The sequence below is a fragment of the Lissotriton vulgaris genome, chromosome 1_1 (genome assembly GCF_964263255.1).
Source record: "Lissotriton vulgaris chromosome 1_1, aLisVul1.2, whole genome shotgun sequence".
In the NCBI taxonomy this organism is placed as follows: Eukaryota; Metazoa; Chordata; class Amphibia; order Caudata; family Salamandridae; genus Lissotriton; species Lissotriton vulgaris.
Window position 1 is genome coordinate 1,028,608,815 of NC_141685.1, and position 24,764 is coordinate 1,028,633,578.

General features: G+C 43.2%; 1 protein-coding gene across 14 annotated transcripts in view; it reads right to left on the reverse strand.

The window, feature by feature from the left end:
- The window catches only part of CACNA1A (calcium voltage-gated channel subunit alpha1 A), a 1,308,076-nt gene that overhangs the window by 437,743 nt on the left and 845,569 nt on the right, over positions 1-24,764 (reverse strand). For all 14 annotated transcript variants that reach the window (XM_086961990.1, XM_086962030.1, XM_086962039.1 and 11 more), the window contains 2 exons: positions 23,736-23,819; positions 2,478-2,594 (listed from right to left, as the gene is read on the reverse strand). In XM_086961990.1, the coding sequence (XP_086818116.1) occupies positions 2,478-2,594; positions 23,736-23,819 (201 nt within the window). The remainder of the gene's footprint in view (positions 1-2,477; positions 2,595-23,735; positions 23,820-24,764) is intronic.

The window sequence follows — 24,764 nt, forward strand, 5'->3', positions numbered from 1 at the left end:
ACAATTATAGGCCATATCATACCATACTATACATTGACAGGTCATACTGTACAATACCATATTATACAATGTCTGGCTATACCATACCAAACTATACCATGACCGATCATACCAGACCATAGCATACCATACCACGTCTGCTCTACATCATTGCTTGCCCTGCCCCTTCCCCCTCCCATGTTTTTACCCAATCGTCGATGCTTGCTCTGTCCCTTTCCTCCTCCTGTGCTGTAGTTTGACCTATTCCCTTCCACCCCATCCCTCTGTCTTTGCTTCCCCAGAACTCACACCCTCCTCCATCCTGTCGTTACTTGCCTGGTTCCCCTCCTGTGTTGTTGCCCAATTGTCTGTGCTTGCCCTACCCCCTCCGCATTGCTGCTTGACCTGTCCCCCCTCTGTCGTTTCTTGCCCCTCCACCCTCTACTCACTTCCCCATTGTTTCTTGCCCCTTTCCCTCTCTAGTCATAAAGATCATCACTGGCAAAGGCAATAGGTCTCTCCCATGCATGATCTATTGGCTTTGTCAATGCTTTTTAAAGCCATGTTGTACAGCAGCTTGGCTGCTGAGCAGCAGCATGGTTAAAGGTAGCAAAAAAACAGCGCTATGGCGCAGCCAAAGTTTTTGTTTTCAACCATGCTGCACAGGCGCACCACAGCTATACAACATGTCTAATTACCACTGACAAAGCCAATTGATCTTGCATAGGCGAGCCCTATTTGCTTTGCCAATGCTTGTTTCTCCTTGCTGGGCTGAACACCTATGACAACAGTTTCTTTTCATCATCCTCACTTTTAAAAAGGAGAAAGGAAGAAATGTATTTACACACAGAAGCTGCTTTCATTTTATTTCACCCATTTTTAGGTTTATGTTGTGTTTTTGATACTTTTGCTGCTTATTTCGTTAAAAAGTGCAAAAATGTAAAGCAAATGTTGCCTGATCATTGGATTCTCATTGTTTATGCTTTGTTAAACACTGTTCTCTCCACTTGCAAAAGGGTTCAGGTATCCCATCAACGGGTGGGCTAATTCAGTGTTTATGAATATCAAAGTACATTACTTTATAGAAAAGTCTTCTCACAGCTAAAATGTAACGCACCTTTTACACATCCTTCCTTGTGGAATTTGCTAAGTATCCGACAATTGCTCCACTTGTATGGATAGAACTTACAACCAGTGTAACAACCTGACAGCTTAGAGATGCATGTTGCATCTGTACCTCGTATCACATGGTTGAAGTTTGGTTAGTAGAAATTGCATAAAATATATTTAAGTAGTTCCTCTCTGTGCGGCAAAATTTACTGCATAGTGTATGGAACTCCATGAGAAAAATGTACAAAAAATGTATAAGTTACAGATTCTATGGAATACCACACATCACAGGTCGGGATGACACTTTTGCTCTAAAGATGATGGTTTAGGAAACCAACTCCTACCAATGAAATACCAACCTTTCATACCCCTGATATTTTCGGTGACATACATACTCCATAGATCACAAAGCTAAGGTCTTTAAACAAGCTGTAAAAAAACCTCTGCAAACAGAAAGATCAGTTAAATCCTATTTGCAAGCTTCCTAAAACGGTGACTAATGCACTCCTTTAATACAGGTGTCAGATATTATTTGCCTTCCTGTTTTTTTGGCTCCTCAGGTTTTAGGCATCTTTGCTCATTGAACTGCCAGCTTGACCCTGATTCTTACTCTGTATACTTGAAAGCAATAGGTGAAGGCTTCTGTGGGCCCTACATACAGTGCTTAATTTGTAAAAAAAAAAGAATTAGTGACAGGGTCCCTGTTAGGAGGCTGCTGCAGCTTGAATCACCAATTGCGGCAGTAGCTAAACAACTACTACCCGTCACACTGCTACAAGTGTGACAATTCAGACTATTCCCCCACCCTGAGCTGTAAGAATGGCTTGAGCAACAGGTATTCGTTTTTAATAATGTATATTGAAGTAATAAACAACTGTTGTTCTGCTCCTCTCTAAATTACACAAACAGTGCCACCATGTGGCAGACTTTCCTAAGTGCCCGTGTTGACAATTCGTGCCGGTGCTGAGCAGCGGAAAACACCAGGTCAAATTAAGCACTGCTTACACGGTTTGTTTGCCTGAGAATACCCTATGACAATCCATTTCTTCAACTAACGCTGTAATTGTAAAACACAGGTTTTGGGCTTTTTACTGGAAACTAAGTTGCAGCGGCCATCATTCGCCTCATAATATCATTAGAAACATTTGCTTTGTAACCACCATCGAAAGCCCGTGGTGCAACACTAGGATGTGTCAACAGGCTATAACCCTGTGGTAGACATTTGAAAATATAGTTGCCAAGTCACCCCTTTGATGAAAGGCACAGCACTGCGATAGACAAGTTATTGACGCTCCAGCAACAGGGACCTCTGGGGCAAAGGCCACAACAGGAGCATGTGCCCTATTCCACCCCTTGCAGTCACGCCACTGCCCAGCAGCGAGGGATACCTTGAAGGACTGAACGAAAGTCCAAAGCAGGATTCGGATGGTGTAGCCCTGGCGCAGCAATTTGATGAGGCGTGCCGCTCGGAAGAGCCGAAGGAAACTCAAGTTGATGAAATTGTTCTATGGAGAAAACCCACCAAAGAAAGAGAAAATAGACAGTACCATTAGTTTCCCTCAAGGGAAGATAAACAAATTCAGCCACAGTCAAATATAATAAAAATAAAAATAAAAATTTATAAAATTACAGATATCAAAGAAATATACCAACAGAAAGAAAGAATAACAAGAAAAGAAAGGAAATCAAGTCCTACCCTCCCCGCCCACACTGAAAACAAACAACAAAAGCTCAAATCGCATCGTCATCCAATCGGGGAAAAAAAAAAAGAAATATTTTGTGTTTTGATTTTGTTTTATCCCAACAACCAAATGCACTGATGTTCTGACAAGCAGCAGGTGCAGTCACACAGTGGAGTCTCACTGCACATGTAATGCACACACGGGACGTCCAGCAGGGGCAGGCGTGTGTGAGTTACATGTGTATGTTATGACCTAGGCCAGAAATGACCGTCACACAGACTCAACAGGCGTCTCCCAGTCCCCACCCACGACCCTCCAACTCCCACCCCACTCCCGTGCCCAAAAACAAAAGTACCAGCTTGGGACCTGACGAGCTTTCTTGCTTTCCTTTTTCCCCCGGCGGAGTCCGACGGGACGAGGAGGCGTGCCGTCCCCCATTGCTGTTTGCCAATTTTGCGACTGAGACCAGTTCTGTTGAATTTGTGCGGGTTCATTTCCCACCCTCCCAACGCCATCTCATGGGACAGGCGACATCTTCTGGGATCGGCTGAGCAGTGTGGGACCTAGTAAGGTGTCACTGAGAGGCCCCCTGTCACTCCAGTGTGGATGGTCTGCTGAAATGTGATATGTGCCACAGAGAGCCTTAAACTGAAATGACCCCTGCTGTGCTAAAGTGCGCTCATGGAGACCTCAGTGACTTAGGAAGCAGATCCAACGCTGGATCTTCCATCTGGCCTGAAGGGATCTGACGACTCTCCTATGCAGGGGTGCAGCTATCATTAGTGTAGCTGATGCAGTGGCTCCACGGCCCATGGGTCATAGGGGCGCACTGCAGCCCAATTGTAACTATTGTTTTACAGCCAAGGCAGGGTATGGGGGCCCATTTCCCATTTTAGCATTAGAGTCCATGGCACCATTAATATCCCAACGGTCCTGCAAGCCAAATGCACAAGGAGGCTAACTCCCTACTCAGCCAGAGTCTGGCCCTTGTAGTTAATAAATGGGACAAACTGAAGCATATGGTGCAAGCCTGAGTGAGAGTGGTGTAAAACAAACTGAAAGGGTACTATAAAGAACCCTAGAGTGAAAAGAACTATAATCCCACTGAATGAAGTGTAAGGAACAGGAAGTAGGAAGCCAGATCAGAGGTATCCCATGCTATGGACAAACAAGAACCAAGAGTATATTTCCTCACACTGGATGAAATAGTGCTGGGCATATGACAGCTCAAAGTCAACGAAGAGTATGCAAGATATAGCCAACCACTCAGATACGGGAGGGCACACCACATGCGCCTCTTTCAAATCTGCGCCCTCATTGGGCAGGGAATGGGGACTTAGCCATTAAGCCATGGATGGTCGGTGGCAGCCTTCATGTTGTCTGACCTGAGTAAAGTTTAAGGATGAATTTTAAGGTCAGGCAGCAATAGGCTACATGCTCCTCCTCTTTTGCTATGCCTGGCAAATGTATTTAATGGGAAGGCCTTCTACAGGAAGATCAATTTGGAAATTCCTGTATGACTTGCAGGAAATGAGCAGGCACTGAACTAGTGGAAAAAGTTGTACTGAGGTCAATGTTGGCTACTAAACGCCCCAGACCAGGAGGGCGGCATAGTTTGTAATATTTTTGCCAATGTCAGCAGCCATCTGTATTTATGCATCAGGACCTGTTTGAATGGCTTCTTCTGTAATGGTAGTCACTGGCCTTATATTAACCTCAGACGTTGGAACTTCCCAATGACTGTAGACAGACAACACGCTCAAAAAGGAAACTAGAATGGTGTAGGGCCATATACGTGCTAGTATAAAATAATGTGTAAAAACTAGTAGCTCACTAGCTTACCCAACTACTGCTCTTGTGGTTATTCCAGAAGTGTACACTGTCCCTTTAAGTAGGCGGAGCATAACATACCAACTCCAATAAAGCATGCAGGAGGAAGGCGCCACCTGAAGCAGGAGGGGCGAAAGTGCACAGAGGCAGAGATTTATCAGCCCTTCGTGTGACTGAGAAATCGAGCTGTACCAGAGGAGAGAGGCATGCGGGAAACCACCCACCTCCGCTGAGAGAGAGAGGGACAGACAAACAGATGGAGGGAGGGGGAGGAGTGAGACTGTGGCACCAACCTCCATGGAGGAAAAAAGACAGACTGGTCAAGTAGGAGGTGGGGGGAGAGACAAGATATAACATCCATAGTAAGAGACAGCCTGGGAAGGAAAGGTGAAGAGACAGGGGTCCATCCTACAGAGGGAAATAGAGGGCTGGGGAGTAGAGGTCAATACAAGTGAAAGATTTGTGTCCACCTCCAGAGAAACAAGGAAACCCTGGTGATGAGCTGTTGAGACAAAAAGGGCACCCTCAACCACCTGTGACAGACTGTCATGTGGGAGGAATGTAAAGACAAGATACAGCTTCCACCTAAATAGAGTGAAAGAGTGGGGAAGAGGTGCAGAGACACGAGATGGCCGCTACCAGCCTTCAGGAAAGGACATCCAGGCAGGGGGAGGGGAGGAGAGAGACAAGAAATATCAAACCCACATACCACAATGAGAAACACCAAGAGCAGAAAGGGAAGGCATGAGACAAGGACTTCAACTACCACAGAGAGCAATGTGTCAGCATGGAGATGAGGTGAGGGTGGATCCGCGCCGACTAGACAGAACAGCCACAGAGTGAAAGGCTGGTATGGCGGGCCATGGTGGATGAGGAGGATCCAACCTCGCTAGAGAGAGAAAGGAGCAAGGAGAGGACTGGGACAGCACAGCACACCTCCATGGAGAAAGGAGATGGGAAGAGGGCATCAACCTCTAAGGAGAGAGATTTTCTGTGGGGTAGCAGTACACAGATGATACCAGCCTTCATGGAAAGGGGAAACAAAATCTCAATAGACAGAGAGGTGACAACAAAGATAGAGCAATGTGATATATATATATATATATATAGATATATATATATATATAGAGAGAGAGAGAGTGAGAGACAGAGAGAGAGAGACACAAGAAGAAAAGCAAGTGTGAAGCTGTGCCACAGACCCATGAAGAAAGAAAAGACAAATCAGAAAGAAAAGAAATGGTGATGCATTGCCGCCACCTAATGAATAAAGAGACTGACAAGGAAGAAAGGGAAGTACGAGGCCCTGGCACCATACCATGTTACCTGTTGCAGCCAACACACGGTGCTGCCAGGCCTTCATTGGAACAGTAGAATTCATGAACACCACATTTCAAGTCAATGTACAAACCATGCGGCTGTCAAAAATGGCTGCACTCTGCTCTTAACAATAGTTTTGCTCCCCTGTAGTTACAAGTCAGAATATCATACGCAGAAATATTGTCTGACATAAACATTGTGTGTTAAATTTCGTTTACAAATTATCGTCCCACTGGACATAAATGTACTATTATTAATTATAATGGAGCAATACTTTTGTAAACGATATTTAGGCACTATTTATGTCAGATGATCTCCTGACAACAATATTCTGATACCATAACAACCACGTCTGCTTTCCAGGTCCTGACTTTCCTGTGTATCCTTGAGAGCTGCATATTTCCTGTTTACTTCCGGTTCTATTTATTATCAATGTGGTCTCTCAGACTGACGCATCAACATAATCCTTTCCTTTCTGTCTTGGCCTTGTAACCTGGACCAGTTTAGTACCCTCTCTATCCTTGTGCCGGCTTTTTACTGTGCCTCTGTGCTTTATAAAGGTGTTGTCTATAAAGCTTTTCATTGTGCTCCTTGCTTCTTTCTTAGGACCCAACTTTTGAGGCATGAGATCTCTCCGAGTCTTGTGTTGTATTTAAGCGGACAGTAGCGCTGGGTCTTGCGGTTTAGTCGAGAAATACGACTCAGTGCATGTATGTTTTACACAGTGCTGGTGTTAATGCAAAGTGTTATTGAGAGAACTACTTCTGACATTTGTTTCACATACCTAATCTGTATAGTTTGTGTGAGGTAATCTGCCAGCATTGAATTAGTCAAATAGACTAGCTTCATCGGGTGTGCTCATATTTTCTAATCTAAGTGCTAATTTACTCGCTGTCAAACCAAAGTTGCCCTTTGTTGCATACTCCTGGCTTGGTTGGTTTCTGACCCTGGGTACTTGCATCTCAGTCTCTGTTCCGTTATCTGTGCTATACTAACCCTGGCATGCTTACATGTGCCAAGCCTGGAATGCCCTATCTACAGTTCTACCTACTACAGAACTAGGACCTCTGCCCCAGTTCTGCCTAGCTGCTCAGCTGCCCATTTCCAGATGTACACCTATCACCCCTCTTGGGATTTCTTGTCTGTGGTACAAGGGAATAACCTGTGATTCTTGGTCTCCCTCATAGTTCAGTTTCCCAGTGTTATTATGGGCAGGAGCCCTAAGCACCGCCCCATGAGAACAAGCATGACTGCAGAATGAGAGAGGCTTAGGCAGCACCATCAACTCATGATGAAAGAGCCTGAGGGCCCAATGACGCTTGAGACTGCATGAACAAAAGAAAAAGATATAAAGCGGCAGAAAGTTGTGCAATAGGAGACAATATCGGAGAGAGACATGGAACAAGAGAAGCACGAGGTAGGCGGGATGTATCCATAGACTGAGTGAGAAGAAATGGTGGTAATAGCCATCAACAAGCACAACAAGTCAGACAAGGATCCACAGACTGAGTGAGAAGAAAGGGTGGTAACAGCCATCAACAACCACAACAAGTCAGACAAGGATCCACAGACTGAGTGAGAAGAAAGGGTGGTAATAGCCATCAAGAACCACAATAAGTCAGACAAGGATCCACAGACTGAGTGAGAAGAAAGGGTGGTAATAGCCATCAACAACCATAACAAGTCAGACAAGGATCCGCAGACTGAGTGAGAAGAAAGGGTGGTAATAGCCATCAACAACCACAACAAGTCAGACAAGGATCTACAGACTGAGTGAGAAGAAAGGGTGGTAATAGCCATCAACAACCACAACAAGTCAGACAAGGATCCACAGACTGAGTGAGAAGGAAGGGTGGTAACAGCCATCAACAACCACAACAAGTCAGACAAGGATCCACAGACTGAGTGAGAAGAAAGGGTGTTAATAGCCATCAACAACCACAACAAGTCAGACAAGGATCCACAGACTGAATCAGAAGAAATAGTGGTAATAGCCATCAACAACCACAATTAGTCAGACATGATCCACAGATTGAGTGAGAAAAAATGGTGGTAATATCCATCAACAACTACAAGAAGTCAGACCAGGATCCACAGACTGAGCGAGAAGAAATGGTGGTAATAGCCATCAACAACCACAATTAGTCAGACATGGATCCACAGATTGAGTGAGTAAAAATGGTGGTAATAGCCATCAACAGCCACAGCAAGTCAGACACGGATCCACAGACTTAGTGAGAAGAAAGGGAGGTAATAGCCATCAACAACCACAAGTCAGACAAGGATCCACAGACTGAGTGAGAAGGAAGGGTGGTAATAGCCATCAACAACCACAAGTCAGACATGGATCCACAGACTGAGTGAGAAGATATGGCGGTATTAACCATCAACAACCACAACAAGTCAAACAAGGATCCACAGACTGATTGAAAAGAAATGGTGGTAATAGCCATCAACAACCACAACCAGTCAGACAAGGGAGTGAATGGTGAGCGAGACATTATCCACTCAATATGAACAGGAAGAGCAACAGACATAGATGGCAAGGGACAAGGTGACTATTCTCTACATAGATAAGAAAAGAGGAATCAGAAAGGAATTAATCAAATCCGATGAAGGATTTGGAGTGTGATCAGCTTGAATAGGCAGCAGAGAGTGGCACCAGCCTCAGTGAAGAAGTAGTCAGGCGATTAGTGAGAAGTGAGGAAGATACTATTTGACTCCAATGAACAGAGCAGAATAAGCAGAAAATGAAAGAGGCATAGGCCCTGACCTCTACACAAGGATAGACCGACAGACAGAGTATTGGGTGAAAGACACTGGATCGCACCTCAAACCTCGATAGAAAGAAAAAGAAACAGAGGGAAAGTGCAGAGAGAGGTTACACAACACTCCCAGCCTCTATAGAGAAAAACAGACAAGGGAAACAAGAGACAGCAGGACCAAACTCTGCTGCGACAGACGGACGCAGTGTAAAGGAGGATGAACAAGATGACTGGCTGAGTGACTGCAGGAAGGAGAGACTGTACATCAGAAGCCCCCATTCACCTCTCAAGAGGGAATATTACATTATTAAGTTATGTTATGCGCATGACAGTTTCGTTGGGAGAATGGCAAAAGCTACTGTACAAAGCGCATCAGCTTCACAGTCACAGACTGCAGTATATGGAAGTTAGAAAGGGCTTGAGGCTTGAAGTTTCTCACGTCGACTCCCACATACTGCTCCAAGCACATCCTCCTAGTGAGGAGCCTTTCTGCTAATCATTCAGTGCATTGAGTGAACCAACGTGTTCTGCTTCCCACTCTGCAGACCTGAGCCTGGTTTTGTTAAACTTTGAGGAAATCCAGAGAGCCTAAAGAGTACTCCTGGTCCACATGCACTGCAGGTAGCACTCGCTGATGGGTGAACTTCACAAGTCCTCTAAACAGTTGAAACTGAAGGCAATGCAGGGCATGCCAGGTAACACTGCACATCCAAGGGTATAAAAGATGAGTCATTTATCAACACCACCAAAGACCGAAGGGACCTGCATAATTGCTGCACCTAAAAAGGCAGGAGAAGCAAGGCTTTCATCAACCCATGGGTACCAGAACATATCATCGTACGTCTCTTGCCAACTTTCCAGTCATCCAGTATTCCATCATTCCCTGTCCAGGGATCATGGAGCTGCCTTTGCTTCCAACCCTTCTATTGTATACAACCTCGTTTAGCCTAGTCTGGGAAACTTCAAGCCTGTGTCCCACCTTTGTGAACACCCTTGAATCCTGTTTCTCTGGCTTCCACGCTTTACTGCACACTCCTTACTACACTAACTCTTCAAATGCTCTCTGAGGCTTTACTAAGTGACAAGAAGGTGGACACAAGGACCGTGTTGCTCACTGCATCCAACAGAGCTTGCATGGGGTCTTTGACAACTCTCCAGGCTACTTGTTTTGAATCCTTTCTAATGCTCTCTGGGTTACTGGGAGAGCTTTCAAAGAAGTGGTGTAGAGTGGGAAGGGCCACAGGGGCGGTTGCCCCGGGTGTAAAATTATTAAAGGCGCAACATTTTAAAAGAAAAAAAAATCTACAGTAGGCCTCTTGAAGCAATTTTTTTTTCTTTTAGAATTTTGTGTCCCAGTTTAGGGGGCGCAATACTTGCCTTGCCCTGGGCGCCGGCAAACCATGCTACGCCGCTTGTTCCAGAGATATCATGACTCATCAGTCTGACCTCCTGCATCATCAAGAAGCTTCCTTCGATCCACCAGGAGCCCCAGGTAATCAGACCTAATGTGCAAGTTCAGGTGCTTAAACACTCCATCGCAAACTAAATGTATGCACAGTGATAAAGGAGTTTTAGCACAATTGGTATTTTTTCCACAATGAGGATTCAAAAAAACACAAAAGGAAAATAATTCCGAATATGTTTTTATCATTCTCAATATGGGGAAAAAACAATGGTGCATCACATTTTTCTGTAAGCAATTACATAACTTCTCCAAGTTCTAGAACTTTAGTGAATATATGTCAATGCTGAAGGGATTCCAATGCAGTGCTGGAGTCCGGGTACCGCTGTCAGCATTGTTGAGTACTTGGCTTGATACTGATATATTAATTACATGAGGGCAGCAAACCAGATGCTGGACTGAAAGTCTGTCTGGATTCTAATACCGCAGAGAGTGGACACAGACCTTGTGTGCATCATCTGCAGAGGGAGGACTGTGACAGACCCTTTAAACTGCCAAGACTGAGCAGTGAATGAGCGGTACAATTAACAAGTGAGACCTTGGTGCCAAAGTGGATGAAATTAGTGATTGAAATTGCAGTATGAGTTCTTGCTTTACAATGTGAAAGAGTTAGAGAGGAATATGATGTCCAAGAAACCAAGAAGGTGTAAGGCGCCGATTCGCTATCCATCTCCTGCCCTCCCACATTTATGAACCTTTGAGGCACATTTTATTGTCTCTGTCACTAGGCAGTACAGAGATTTCCCTAGTAGAAAACTGAGAGGAAATAGTTTCATATAACAGTGTGCTTCAGTTCCGCTGTGGTGAGACTTGCTGGAGGAGAAAAATTAGAAGTTTGTTCATTTGTAGGAAGTCCCAAGGCTTGTTCGTTTAGCCCTCAGTTTCTTGCTCGAGTTTGCTTTAGGACTCATTTCTAAGAGTGAGTTGTATTTCAGCCCTCAGGCCTATGGATCACTAACCTTTGTTGCTGAGAGGATCCACTGGGGTCCCACAGAGTGACAGTATTTTTGATGGTTTTCTATGGTGAGTGCTCGTTTAAAATGGATTAAGGGCATGATCATGGAGCAACAAGTATATCCGGACTTCAAGTATTGCTATTAGGTCTAATCTTTGATTAGTGTTTAAGCTTAGAAAATTACATTTATATCGCTATGAACCATGATTCTAATGTGACATTACCAGTTTGTTAAAGATAAGCTGCGCTTACTCATACTATTTAAGTTTATATTTATTTTATTTCTAATGGCCCAAGTTGATTGTGAATTGCTGGTGTATTGGTCGCCCTATGACTTGCCCTTTCTAGTAATTCTGTCCTGCATTGGGTTTGATGATTGTTTGGACCAAACTGATGCATTTCCAATCATGGTTTGAAATATTATACAGTTTAAATATGTATAATGCTGTTGATTTTCAACAACAAAGGCCAAGAGCATAACTAGTTACACGAATGCAGAAACCAGATGGGACATGGTGACCTGTCCTATGTGGAGAAAGAACTAATGTCCTGAGACAAAAAGTGTTTATCCGGGCCCTGTATCCTAGACCCTTCAAAACCCAACTCTTCTGCATGTGGCCTTAATACCTACACCCCATTCTGTCAATACCCAGTGTATCCCTATGATCTGACCTTGCCTTTGTCACAATGTACTATGTACCACATTGGACAAGTTAGGTAAGCATTATACTCAAAAGTGTGCCCGCTATCAAGGCAGACATATTTCCATCTACCCTATACAGTTACTGTACAGATGCATCTATGTTTCAATATAACAAGTCTACAAAAGGAGCACATGGAGTGCAGGGGGGCTGGCCAAATTGTTACTTCCATGTGAAGACAGGCAGTGCTTTCCACAGAACAAATACATGAACAATATAAGTTACTCCACCCATGTAATATAGTCCATTTTAAGAGACATATGTTACCTACAATGCAGGAGCCAGAATTGGTGACATTCCTACAACTAAGATACTGACAGTACGCCTACTGGAGTAATGACAGTATTTGATGAGCTGTACTCCAAAGGTGCAAGGCGTGGTACAGCAGGAGAAGTATTCCCGACACGACAGCTTGATCACATCTTACAGAAGATGCACTATTAGGATTGTACTTGGAATGCTGAAAGAGCATCATACATATAAAACCTTAAGAGTGGTACCTCTAATACTGCAGAAATGGTGCTCCTAATAATGCCCGAGCAGCATTCATAATACTGCCAGAGCTGTACCCATAGCATTGCCTCTTCTGCTAACGCTTCCAGAATTATACTACTCTCACTGCATCAGATGTACCTCAAGATTATCCCACTAACACTGCCGAAATGATACTCCAAACACTGCTAGAGCTATACAGCCTGATTTAGAGTTTGTCAGAGAGGGTATTCTGTCACAATTTGCGAAGGAGTACCCTCTCTGCCAAAGCCTCAGTCCGACCAACTGATTTACAGACCGAAGTACCTTAAGTATGTCAGCAACAGAGCCTATTCTGTCTCTGGCGCTGACATAGGGCCCGATTTAAATCATGGAGTCAGAGAGATTGAGTAAAATACTTTGTTGTCTCGATGGAGTACCAGCCCTCTGCGTTTAGAGTCATTGGCAGGTACTACCATCCAGCGGTTTCTGTCACTATGTTAGAAGTCTGACAGAGGGTTCTGTCAAACATGATGGCCACCCATCAAACGTTTAACACGTTTCTGCGTGTTTAAAAACAAAATCCCAAAGCATGTCCCCCGCCCCAAGACAAATGTTCCCCCACCATTTGAGTACAAAAAATCATATCACACCTTCCACTCTAAATCAGGCGGACGGTGTTATATGTACAACTATGACTACCGGTATGTAGTCAAAATGTCGGAGGAGTAGGTCCGGGAAGGAGCCAGAGTAGGTTTCATCGCTGATGTACTTAAGTTATTTTACTGTGTGTCCTGACACCGTATAAGTTGTAGCCCGCGATTCAAATCAGGCCCATAGTCATGATAATACAGGAACTGCACTCCTAATACTGCCTGAGCCGTGCTACCAACACTGCCAGAGTTATGCTACTAACACTATGAGAGCGGTAGCTCAAATACTTCAGGAATTACACTGCTAACACTGTCAAAGCAGTGTTTATAATACTGCCACAGCTCTACCCATAATAATGTCAGGGCTGCATTCCTAATACTGCCCAATATGTACTACTAATACTGGCACATTATTAAAACTTATACTGCAGGAATTGTGCACATAATCCTGCTTGAGCAGTGCTCCTAATACTGCAAGAGCAGATGTACCAGTAATGATATACTGACTTATAATGATATTGGAGCTGACCTACCGTAAGCGTACTCCTAATACTGTAAAGGTGTGCCCTTGATTCTGCCAGGGTGGTATTCTTGAAACTCCTAACTCTGCGTGAGCAGTGCTCCTAATATTAAAAGAGCTGTACCCAGAATACAGCATGCGTTTCATTACTAAAACTGCCAACGGGATGCTGCCAAAACCGCAAGAGCTGTACTCAAAATACCTGAAGAGTAATGCTTCTAATACTGCCTAATATTTTTTATACTCCTAGACCCGTACTGCTAATACTGCCAGAGCTGTACTCTTAACACTACTTGAGCTGCACTCCTAAAGTTACCAAAGAGGTACTTTTAAACTAAAAGTGCTGTACTACTACTAATACTGCTGGTAGAGCTATTCTTCTAATATTGCAAGAGTTATACAACTAATTTTGACAAAGCAGTATCCCAAATTCTGCAAAACGTGGTACCTCTAATCCTTCATATGTACTCCCAACATTGCCGGAGTAATAGTGCAAGAGCTGTATTCCTAATGCTACTAAAGCTGTTGTCCAAATACTACCAGCGCTGTGCTCCTAACACTGCAAGAGCAGTATCTTAATCCAAACTCTACTCTTAATACTGAAGGAACTGCATTACTAGCCCAATTCTGTAGTCAAAATGCCCTAAAGGGTACTGTGCTCACAATACTCAAATAAGAGTGCCTTCAGTATTCCGGGTAAAACACACACAGTAATGTATCTGAGGACTCGCAGTACTATTAGTGAAAGTGCTGAATGAAATCTCTGTGCTCATCATGAGGGGTCTGGGCGGTGTTCTAGATGTCTTTAAACCAGGATTGCAGTAATACAAGCTCAGCAGCTGCAGTCCAAGACATGATATACTTATATTACAAAATTGCTGAACCGAAATTATTTTACATATGTAGGGCACATATGTCTGCATCCTAAAACGTGCTAGATTTCACCCAAAACACCTGCATATAAAGTTGTTGACCTGAGTTTCTGGATGTCCAGCCACTCAATAATGCTTCCCAACGTAAGTGAGCTCCAGATATAAGTTATGAAGCTGTCACTAGTGTTTTGGTACTGTCAGTGTATCACTCACAATTACTTATTCCTATCTATACCACTGGCTCACTTAAAAATCCCACCAATAGAGTCCACTCCCAAACTGCTTACTGAACATCTCTATCAATGGTGCTCACTTATAAAACTCCAGGTGTGGGCTTCACCCCCAAACCACATGCTGACCCTCTCTGTCAAAGGGGTTCTCTGTGATTTCTTCTGTCAGTGCAGAGCTTCCATGTCTCGTTGATGGCTTTCTCTGTTTAAATGTTAATTACAGAATCTCCTTGATGGTGAAGAGACAGTCTTTCTTTGTTGCCCAAGAAAGTCTCTCAACTCCAGGCCATTGCTATCCCAATAATAATTACCTGTTTAGAGGAGAAGTTACAGGGCATCAGGGTTATGAAATCTCTTCTTTTGAACATCAAGTTACCAGGTCATCTTATGGCTCGACTGGACATTTGTAGAAATCTCCTGACAGGTGTGATCAGACAGTCCCATGAAACAGTCTCTGAAGCGGTGGAAGCCTTTTGCCAGGCAGAGCTCTGTCATCACATGATTCACACGCTTTCCATCTTCTCAAAACAAATAAACCTTGATCATCATCAGAGATCCCCTCGCTCACTGCACGCCATGTAAATCTTATTAGAGCTCTCCACCTTCACCACCGGCCCTGTTCATCTCAAATGAAATGTTCTCCATCACCACCTACACTACATCTCCTCAAAGACTTCCCCGTCATTGAATAGCCTGAACATGTAAATCACAGATACCCCAATCATCATAAACCATGTACAAATCTCTTGAAATCTCGGATGTTGCCACAGACTCCTTTCTAAACCTAGCGCCTCTGTCACCATGCACACAATATCTCTCACTGGAGAGCTCACAGTCATCGTAGACCCTGTATATCTCATTGGTGATCTCTCCCATCATCACACAGCGTGTTGATCTCAAAAGAAAGCTTCCCAATCACTATTGACCCAGTACACCATAGAATCTATTCTTCTCAAAAGAAATGTTCTCAGTGGCCAGGAACTATGGCCATTTTCCCAGTAAATCTCTGCTGTCACAACAGATCCAATGCACACGAGCAGAACTTCCTCTATTTAGATTATTGGCCAACAGTGTTCTAGCTTGGGCTATTATGATTCAGCATTTGACACATATGTTTAGGTTAGCAAACGTCCAGTGTTCAGATGCCATGCCATCTAATTGAGAGAGATGCATATTATAATGGAGGATCTTTCCCACATTCCGTGAGTGGAGATCTGGTTGTGCACCCAGTGAAATGAGTGGGCTTCGGATAACTGGAGAACATCTGTGTACCAATAATGGTTTGGCCAGGCTGGCCATACCAAGATCAGCCAACAAGGTTTCCCTCGCGAGTTTGGTGAACACCTTTGGGATGAAGGTACGCTGTGGGAAGGTGTATGCAAATATCTTGGACCAAATATCTTGGACCATGACATCAAAAGGGCGTCTCCGATTAACCCTGGTTCTGAGAAATTGCTTGCGAAGTGCCTACAACCATGCTCAGCAGAAAAATAAGTAGCGTTTGACATTTTTCCTAGTTGCTTTGCTGCTGCCAGAAGACAATGTATCCTCCTTTCTGTGGCATACGCTTTCCCTATTAAAGTGTCTAGTAATGTTCTGAGGAACATTTTGCGAGTAGATGTGGTAATGCAGGATTGTTCTCATTCAGAGACAGTTGCACTTTGTGAACTAGGCTTAGGGAGGTGTAGTTGAACCTCATAGCCACCGAATAAGAATTGTCTTTGATCAGTCAGTTGTCCAAGTACGGAAGTACCTGCAGGCCTTCTCGCCCTAGGTATGTAGCAGCTGGAGCTATACACTTGGTAAAAATCATTTGGACCAATTTTTGCTCAAAGAGCAGAACTCTAAACTTATGATGATGCCCAGCTACCTCGAGCGAGGGAACCTGCAGGGCTTGGGTTGGACTGGGTCATGGAGATATGCATTTTCGATATCTAAGGAAACCAGCAATTTGCCTTTTCTGAAGCAGTAACAAAAATCCTGCGGTGGGACCATTCTAAATGACTGCTTGAAAAAACACACTTCTTCAACTGTCTGAGACCTACAGTGGGCCTCCGTTCTCCCAATTTTTTCCTGGTCAGGAAAAAATAGGAGCAAGATCCTTTGTAGGGTTGAGATCTGGGTTCCATGGCCACTCTGTTCAACATGGTGAAGATTTCTGATTGTAACAGATGAATATGCTGACACATCATCTTTTTTGGTGGGCACTGTGGAGGTCTTTGGATGAATTCCAATATGTGACCACAGTGAACCACACTCAAGTCTCATTTGTCTGTGGTTACAGCCTCCCACCTTAAAAAAAGTGAGAAATCCTCCCAGTCACTGGGGCCTGTCGGGTGGAATATCAGTGGGAGGCAGTCAGGGCCTGCAAATTGTCAATGGTCCTTCTGTTTTTCTGTTCACTATGGGAGGCTCTTTTCTTTTTACCTTGTTGCCTGTATTATGAGGAGAGTCAGGGGGATCTGTTGTGAGAATAGTAGTGCTTGTGCTAGTAAAACCGCTACTAATGTTGTTGCTGGTGCAGGAAACATTTTGGTTGAAATCCTCTACTACAAGACTGCAGATGTTTCCATTGTGCCCCCTGATCAGGCATCTGGAATCTGTGTTGTAGTACGTTTAATGCCCTGGTAGTGTCTGTGTCAGTTTTAATGGACTGGAACCCCTAATCCACATGGCATGCTGAATAAAGCATGTCCAGAATACATTCTGGACCTCTGTCTGGAAGCCGGTGTGGCTTAACTGTCCTGACCTCTGGGGAATGCTGCCCCTTGCCATATGCTGGAAACCTGTAGTTACGATGTTCATGGCGGTATATATCACATCTTTAGAGGCTCTCTCCCCTCTCTCTCAGACCTTGGCTTCTTCTCTCTAATTAAAAACAGCATTACAAATCCTTTTAACAGAGAAGGAGAAAACCATAGACATTATTTTTTTTAATTTAGAGCCTACTAATCTAACAATAAATCATTTGTTAAACCACAACCATATATCCATAAAATCTCTTATTTCAACCAATGTTGAGTCGATTTAGTGTTCGGAGGTTTAAGCGTCAGAAACAACTCTAAATGAAAAAAATGAATGTCTATGGTATTCTTCCTCTGTGTTTAAATGATTGTTAATGCTGTTTTTAATTAGGCTTGCCAATTTGTATATGAACGAATTTTGGTGTGCATTTGAATTTTTACATAGGTCCGATAAAACATAGAACTTTATGGACAGCATGTTTTGAACATATTTATTGGCACATTGAATGTGTTTTAAGGGAAAAAAAACTTTTTAGCTCTTTAAATAAAAGTGTACAATTTTATATCAGTTTATACAGTGCTTCTTGGTGATATTGGCGCCAATTGGATAAATGGTTGCGTTGTTTTCAATTAGTTTAGTTTCTTCATTTAAGTGTTAAATTCTTCATACCCAAAGGGAAACTTTCTATTTTGACTGATTATCATTTTGACGCCCTGTCCCTATGGTAGAAGGGGGGGCCTCTCTTGTTAATTAAATGTAGTGGGCGATAATGACTGATGTATTTCCAGCCTTAATAGACTTAGCTATTGTAGTGAATTCACTTTTGCCAAAATTAGCCATCATCCTCCCCTCATAATATGGTGGTGTGGTGAATGGAAATGTTGAATTATGTTATCTGCCTTAGACCACTCACATGACCGCCAAGTCTGCCTTTGGTTAGCCTGTCAAATAAGCTGTGTGTTGTCTGGCGCCCTATATATTTTCTAAAGTCTTGACACCATAGTTGCAACTCATTCTGTTCCATGCATAATTGTTAGCCCTTCCTGCCAAGTACGGTCTGTGAATGGTATGAATTTTACAACTCTCGTTGTCAGCTTCTTAAAATCAGAGAAGAAGCAGTCATTCTTTGTGATATTGACGAAATGCTGAAAATGCTTGGAAGCTCTCTCAGCTCCTGTGTGAAAATGCTCAATATCATACAAGGGCAAGGGGGAATATGAAAGTGGGGCATGGGAGGATCTCCTGAGCTAGGTGCCACATAATATTTCCACTCACTGAGACAGTCGGGTTGATCCTTCACAATTCTTCACTGTCCATGTGGATGTTTGGTGGAGCTTTGCACGGTGGAGCATGTGGCACACGTTGTTGTGGTAACCTTGGCTGAGGTGCCTGTTGCTGTTTTCCTGAGGTTGAGGCATACGTGGGGTACTGCCATAAGTTGTAATGGATGCTGTGGCAACCATGAATATTCACCATGATATTATGGTTTCTGATCGTTTTCATAGTAGTAGCAGTCATAATGAGGTTCACTGGACCTACTCTTCCTCATCATAATATGGTTTATAACAGTTGCCCACATCCTCATCATCAGACATGTCTTGAGTTGGGTCCTGATTGTCCATGTGGATGTCTACAACTGTGTCTTGGAACTTTTAATGCAGCTTGTTGGGCTGGTTGCTATGCAAAAGCTCTCTCGCCCTGACATTAGTTCACATTCTCCTGATTGATACGTGGTGGTGGTAACTGTACTTTGTTGGGTCAAGTATCTGTTGGCTAAAAGGAGAAGGGATCCCCTTTTTTTAGCTTTTACATGTGATGCTGTTGTTGTTAGTGACATCGCCTAGCTCTTGTTGCCAGTATTGTCGTCATCGAGGGTGCTGATCTTGCCATCAATGGGCTTGTCGAGGATACAGTCGCCAACAATGGCTTTTTAAATTACTTTGTCAATGACTTTCCAATGGTGGTCTCGTCAAAAATATTTTTTTCAGATATGGTGCCTTTACAGATGTAGTGTTTGTCAACAATGACGTAGGCAAAAGAGCCATCAGTCGAGATGGAGAACACACTGGGGAGGGTACCAAAGTGAAGGCAAGAGGTGCTGTAGTTGTTGATGTAGGAGGCACAGAAAGCAATAGAGATGAGGAGTTACCAGCTTGAGCCTTGGAAGGCCTGTCTGGCTTCTTGTCACACTTTCTAGAGGCCAGCGGATGTAGACAGTAGAAGCCCCTTCTTTTGAGGTCTTATCTTACTCCCAACTACATCTTTGCTTTTTTTTTGCTGTTGCAGTTTGAGAGCACGCACATCTGAAGATAAAAAATCAATTGAACTTTTCTTCCGCAGACACTTCAGAAGTTCTCCCTTTCAGTCATTTACGGTTTCAGCAGAGAATTTCCAACAGATCTTACATTCTATTGTGTTATGGTGAAGGTACTTGCAGTAGATGCAGCTCTTATAGGGATCTTCAACATAAAGTATTTCAATTCACATGACGCACATGCTCTGAAAGAGCACTCTAAGGAGAATTTCAAGATTATAATCTCACAATGCCATAATCTCAAGAAATTCGCTTTCCACTGGACCAAAGGCAGCTGCACTCTGACAGTATGTTCCAAATGAAATGGTATCCCAGGGCAAAAGTGGAAAAATCCAACCTGAAGAGAAGATTAAGTTGAGCTCCGAAGTTTTCCCATCAATATGGCATGCAGTAGAAATCTGAGGTTTGGTGACCTCTAGAAGGAGTAGAGCCCAGTGTGACCACTCTGATTGGCTGAAGTGTGAGTATTTTCTGAGAGCAATATGTTAATGGGCCAGAAATGTAATACTCTTGGCCTCATTTAAGGAACACTGGCATTTCAATATTAACAAAGAACTCCCAGCTCAACCACTGAAAATGATTCAAGCATTTGAATCTACAAACAATACCAACACTAGAGAACTCCCATGTTCAACAAACCAAATCCAAATCATTGGAGATCTAGACTATTAACACTGGCTCTGTTCTTTTCAAATAATATCTTGTCAATAACCACTCAGCCTTCATAACTCTTTAAAGACCTTTCCAATCACCATAGGTGCAATAGAACACACTGAAATGTCATCATATTGCCACATACCGGAATACTCACAAAAGAGATCTTCCCACACACCAGAGACTTAATACACTACTTCATACCCCAATTACCATAGTCATGTAGTCATGTTATTGAAGATCTGAAATCTCACCTCAATTCTATTTATTGTTCTCCCACCACAGATCCTATACACCTCCTCAGAAAAAAATGCATTGAAACATTTATCCTCCATATGTATGCCAGATGAAATCTCAATAATCTCCACCCTATGTGACTATCCCAAAATATCATTCTTCTATGCACACTCTGTAATCTCTTCCAAGTTATCTTAAATCACCCACATCCACTATCTCTAAGACACTCAGAGATCTCTCATGCTCTGCCACAGTCTTACCAGTGGTAGATGATGTGACAGATTCTGCCACTAACATTTAAAGTTGGCTTGATTCACCACTTCTAGTTATTATTGCTACCTATGCATAGCTAAAGGCCATGAAACATACTGTCAGGCTACGAAGGTAAGGAGGCATGCCAGTAGGATCCCAAACCAATACTTTGCTGTTTGTATCCTTAAAGTGAAAGTTAATCCACTACCACAAGCCTCTACTTGGAACCGTACACTGTAGGGTTGGTAGCCCTCAGCAAACAAAGACTGTATATAACACAGTGAATACTAAGAGCAAGTCATCTCTCCACCACCTAAGGGTATGTAACATTCCCACACAGATGCTGGAAAGGCTAGGTTAGGCCAACAAAAAAGTGGTTATTCCAAATCAATGTTTCGACAAGTTAGTAGAGAAAGCTGATTCGTTCACCTGCTTTATCTACAAACCATTCACAGCAATACAGGGACAGCCACTGAAAATTACCAAGAGCAAAAGCAAGAGACTAGAAAGACAGAGAGAACAAGTGAAAGAAAGAGTGAGAGAGAGGATGAAAAATCTGAGGGGAAGGAAGATGCACAGTGGTTATGAGAAATAGACTGTTCAAGTGGCAGCAAAACAGAGGGGGAGTGGAAGCAGGAGAGAGAAAGTGAAGTTAGTGGCAGAGAAATCTCAAGGAGTAGAACAACAGAGATACGTGAAGCAAGTGTAAAGAGAAAAATATGATCTGTAGGATACCAAAAATCAAGAAAAGAAGAGGGAAGGGATCTTTGGAGGAAGTGGTAGAAGTTATGGAGCAATGGAATGTCCATGCAAGAAGGTGTGTGAGGTGGAGATTGGATGGACAAAGTGGGAGAGACAGAAAGTGGAAAAACAAGAGATGGAGGAATGGGCAGAGAGAGTAGTAAGTGCGGAGAGTGATGGGAGAGAGTAGGCAGAGCAAGAGGCAGAGGAAGATCAAGAAAGAGTCATAGACAGCAGAGCACGCTGCAGGCAGTCTCCAGTTAGGAAGCTTGGAGCAGGACATGCACAAAAGAAGCATTTAGTTAATGTAATGCATTAGGGCTTCAGAAAGAAATTACAAACCAACCGGATTCTTAGATGCACATGTTGAAGATGAATGGGGAGATTTTTTGGGAGGTTATTTATTACATTGCAGATTGATTCGCAACCAGAAATCAAATTAGGTTGTCAATTGTGAATGTTTTTCATAAAAAATTTCAGTATTTTTTTTTGATTTAGAAATATTAGTTGGCATGGAGACACAGACCGATTCATGGATGGATACATGAGTTTCATAGTGCATTTTGATTGGATGAAATTTTCAGAGGGCGTTGCGCCAATATAGCAAAGTGTAAAGAGAGAGCATGGAAAAAGACAAGATAAGAGACACAACAAATCATTATACTTTGCAAACAGCAAATTCAGACGTATACAACAGCAGCAAACATACAACCCCCCACTCACTGGGCTACACTACCAACACAGAAGGAAGGAGGTACTGCAGGCATTCGTACCATCCCAATTTCCCAGGTACATGCACTGTAGGGCTGGTTACCCCTGCATAAAGAAAAACACTCAAGTCTGCAGTGCCATTGAGAGTAGTTGGCAATGGGAGTAACACATAGCTTCAGGGCCACTTACACATATTTTCAAGGTCAGTAAGACAGGTCCTGTTGAGCATTTAAGAAGCTCTTTACTCATCTGTTTGGAAGAAGAGACTATGGGCTTGATTTAGAGTTGAGTGGCCATCGAAAATCGTTCGATTTGTGTGGAGGCAATGATAAATCGCCTTTTGGAGAACTCACCTCAATTGATGAATCCACCAGCAGAAATACCTCCACTGTAGTATGCCTATGATCAATGTAATTCCAGGAGTGGACCCCCACTAGAGACCACTCCACTGGAGGATTGTATAAAGGCATTTACCACCCAACTGTGAATCAGGCCAAAGCAGTAGAGCAAACAGCATCTGAAACGCTGAACAAGCAGGTAAATCAGTTCTCTACCCACCCCTTTGAATGACTCTTCCTCATATTCCCAGAAGGATGATACCTGCTCGCTTATGCACATGCACATATATGCCGCACACACACACAACACACACACACACACAATCCAATGCACCAGATCCTGGTATCCCCTCTTATAGAAGAAAACTATGGTCCTCTTGTTTGATGGGAGAAGAAAAGTTTCGGACTGTTGTCTAAACAGTCGCAACATTGTTCTTCCAAATATCCTTCTTATTAAAGAAAGACTAGGTCCTGTTGGCTCAACTTATTTGGGTAATAATTTGTGAGACCCAGTGGAGTGCCCACTCCTAGATCTGATAAATTCCAGGTCAAGAAAGGTGAGCTGGGTAGACGGGATATAGTAGGTGGGTGATCATTTTCCCAGCGCTGTTACTGATTGATGCCCTTGAGAGGGGACCGGGAGTGAAGGGGGTTTTCTGATCAATTACACCATACCCTTGAATTACTGATAGGAACAGCACAACTCTCCCCTAAAATTCAGAATGTGGGATAGGGGCTCTGAAGCCAATCATGCTTGGAATTTGCTTTGCCTGGGTGAAGCCTCTTCAGTATAGAACAACACACATACCGACTGTCTATAACAATGACTCTTGTCTAACCCCGCTGATTGATGCCTAACTGAAAATGACATTTATTAAACACCACATGCAGCACACTTGTCAATCTCTAATCTCAATTCAAGGTTTAAATAATTGCTAAGAGCTTAGAGTATCAATTACAATTGGCACCATCCTCCCATTACTATTCCATTAACTACTTCTGTTGGGAGATCTACTACTAATTGCACAAAGGAGAACCAACACCATATTTCTGTTCTGCTATAAAACCACTTTGGCCCACTGCTCTCTCCCACCCTGTCTAAGCATTTTCAACAACCATTGGACATTAATATCCTCTCATGCAGAGCTGCTGACACGCGAGTAAACCCCACAGAGGCTTGCTACCATTAAACTTACCCCAAACTCCGTCACTAAGATGTCCGTGATGCTACCAAGGACGGTGACAAAGTCAAAGATGTTCCATGCATCCCGGAAATAGTTCTAGAAGACACAAGAAAACAAGAGACAAGAAAGGCAGAAACAGATTATGAAAAATGTTGTGGGAAGGACAAAACTAGCATGATCCATTGGCCCCCAACCAGCGTCGGCCAATGAGTTAAATAATCATGAGTTATAAAACTTAGCAAATGCCTGGATGAGGCAACCTCAAGGGTGAAGGCCAAATAAACAGGGCTGGACGAGTTTGTTTCAGAGGTGAGGCAGGTGCCTCATGGCTGGTAGGGTGTATTTCAGGCTGAAAGAGGAAATGCGATTGGCTGAAAATAGCTATCTCAGGACAAAAAGGAGGACATCTAAAGCAAGGGGGCAAGAGGAAGCATACCCCTCAATAACTCTTAAAGTGGCCACAGAGTATATGCTGCCAGTCAACCTCTTTGTGAGACTAAATTTGGTCAGTGCTGTCAAAGGACCCATAGCGCTTCCTTTCAGACAAGCTCCCAAATGCCAAATATTTGCACTTTGGAGCCTTATGCAAAAGGAGTATGATGGGTTGTGTGTGAATCTTTGAAAGATATCTATTCTCAACTACCAAAGTTACAGGTAAACAACTTTTTTTTATTCTCCAGCACGTGATCTTTCATAAATTCCCATACTTGAATCACGATAAAAAACAGTTCTAACAATACAGTAGTAGAAAGGGATGAGACTCGGCTCTCGCAAAAGGATTCCAGAGCATCGCTTGTCCCACTGAAGATTAAATTCAGGCTTGAACATAAGTGTAATAATGCTTATCGAATGCATGCAGTGTTCTCCATGTTGCCTCTACATAATGCTCTTTCAGGGATACGCTCATAAAAAGATAATTTGTGGCATTTTGGTATACTGATGCCCGAAATAGGGCTGGCGATCTGACTATAGGCTAAGATGATAATTGAGACAATTTACTTAGCCAAAATTTCACTTGGCTGGCGGTACTAAGAAATTCTG